This window comes from Gymnoscopelus braueri, assembly GCF_963280865.1.
Source record: "Gymnoscopelus braueri genome assembly, chromosome: 11".
NCBI lineage: Eukaryota > Metazoa > Chordata > Actinopteri > Myctophiformes > Myctophidae > Gymnoscopelus > Gymnoscopelus braueri.
In genome coordinates this window covers 30,601,883-30,604,382 of record NC_137613.1, presented here as the reverse complement: position 1 = coordinate 30,604,382, position 2,500 = coordinate 30,601,883, and the positions used below count along the sequence as shown (strand labels likewise).

Sequence of the window (2,500 nt, the reverse complement as noted above, 5' to 3'; positions counted from 1 at the left end):
ATGAATGAAGGTCGACCCATTCATTAGAAGGAAAATATCAGTCATGAGGAGCAGGGATGTGTGTTTACAATGAGTCTAACTGGAGTTTGAAGTTGAATGGTCTTATATAGGATGGGGGGAGGGGGGGTGCTCTAAATATTGAATCAAACAACTGTCTGGGATGCATTTTAGTGAAAGTGAAAGCAAGACCCTGAATTCAGATTATTTTGCTTTACTATGACTGGGCAGTATGGAATGCAGTACAGTAGGCTTAAAAAGAGCTTTTTTAACAATCTTTACACATGATGTGTACATGCAAGCAATGAAGCATTTGGCTTGTGAAAACAATTTGCAGCACTGGCACTGCACATCATAATCATGACATAAATCATTCCTGATGATGTGTCGCAAATAGCTCACTTTGTTCACCACATTTAGTGCTGGGCCACAAAGAATGAAGGAAAATTCAGACCCTGCTTGCTTTTAACAATCATGATGACTAAATCATCAGCGTACACCAGATGGTTAATAAGACCTCATCTTAAGGGCCGTTCACGCCAAGAACGATAACTTTAACTAAAAATATATCATTTTGATCATTTTTACCTGAACTGAGTCCACACCACAACAACAACGACAACGGTAGTGGAGAACAATATCGCTTGGATCACTTTCCGAGCGATTTCATGAAGGATAGAAACACTGACAGCCAATCAAGATCCATCAGAATGACATCTGGGGGGCGCTCGGGTGGCACCTGCCCACCACAGAGGTTGTGGGTTTGAATCCACCACGGTGCATACGACTTTGACGAGCAGATGATTGGACACTCTCACATATGCGCGCACACACACACACACACACACACACACACACACACACACACACACACACACACACACACACACACACACACACACACACACACACACACACACACACACACACACACACACACACACACACACACACACACACACACACACACACACAGGAGGTCCATCCACATTTACATTAAACCACAGGATTGACCGTGAGCATTCACTTACCCATTCTGCATAGCAGCAGGGTCGTATGTTAGCGCCATACCAGTCTGAAACACAAACACACAAACACAATGCATTCATTAAACATCATCCTGGACCTTTTCAAAATCGGATTCTAGCGGAGTATGTGTTCAAACATACAGAGTTCATCTTTGTTCTCTAGCACACGAAAACACAGAAATATAACGAGTAGTACGAGTAGTTTTTTTGCACACACTGTTACTTTCACTAATAAACATAATACAGTACAGTAAGTGCATTCAGTGTACCTTACTGCACATTCTATAAATCATACTACCCCCCCCCCCCCCACATTACTGCTAAAGTGTTTTTACTTTGATCTCTATTCTTCACTTTTTTCTTATTTTTTTTACATCCAGTATTATCACTATTAATATCTTGGTGTGATATTCTATTGTTGTCAAAGTCTTTTGGAGCATGTCACTCCATGTCAAACCAAATATTTCACAAGTGGTACCTGTATGAGTGAGTGACAAATAAAACCCTCTTGAATCAACATAAAATACATATAGGCTATGCATAAATACTGCATTATACAGAACATCAGACAGTAGATGCAGTGGTGTAAAGTAACTAAGTACATTTTACACTAAGTACTGTACCTAAGTACAATTTTGAGGTACTTTTTACTTTACTGGAGTATTTCCAATTGTGTATACTTTTACTTCTACTCCACTACATCTCAGAGGTAAATATTGTACTTTTACTCCACTACAATGATTTGAAAACTTTAGTTACTAGTTACTTGGCAGATATAAATGATTACATTATATAACATACATTAACCACTTTAGCCCTATTTTATACCTAGGCTATTTGAAAATAGCCGATCTACAAGCTCACAACGCGTCGCATCGCGACGCGTTGTGAGCTTGTAGATCTGCTATTTTCAAACATTTTTGTACTTTTACTTTTGGTACTTTAAGTACATTTTGATACCAATACTTTTGTACTTTCACTCCAGTAGATTTTTAATTCCGGACTTTTACTTGTAACAGAGTACTTCTACATTGCAGTATTGATACTTTTACTTACACTAAGTAAAACATTTGAGTACTTTTTCCACCACTGACTAGACGTTAGACAGTCGGGGCAGGCAGACAACCATTATTATCATTCCACAGCCTCACAGTGCTGGGAACAAACGACCATTTCAATCTTTCAGTGGACATCCCAGGAAGGACGAATCTGTCACTGCAGCAGCTTTTATGTTTTATGAATATTTTATGTAGAGGGTGATGCATATTATCAAGCATGTTTTTAGGTTTTGGCCCAGGCTCTCCTGTTGTACAGTGAATCAAGTCATTCCAGGCTGCACCCCAATGGTTGAACTGGCTTTATTAATGACATTTCCCAGACTTAACTGTTGTCCTTTATCTAGTTCCTGTCCCGTACAGCAAATGAGTGCATCCCTGAGGACACTGACAACAACACTGTGGTAAATCATCATCAGC

The 2,500-nt window shown here is 39.5% G+C and overlaps 1 protein-coding gene across 1 annotated transcript in view; it reads right to left on the bottom strand.

The window, feature by feature from the left end:
• LOC308095578 (uncharacterized protein) overlaps window positions 1–2,500 on the bottom strand; it is a gene marked incomplete at its 5' end in the record, with an annotated part of 237,988 nt that overhangs the window by 51,333 nt on the left and 184,155 nt on the right. Inside the window, one exon of the mRNA XM_080442631.1 lies at window positions 1,029–1,072. Within this exon, the coding sequence (XP_080298757.1) occupies window positions 1,029–1,072 (44 nt within the window). The remainder of the gene's footprint in view (window positions 1–1,028; window positions 1,073–2,500) is intronic.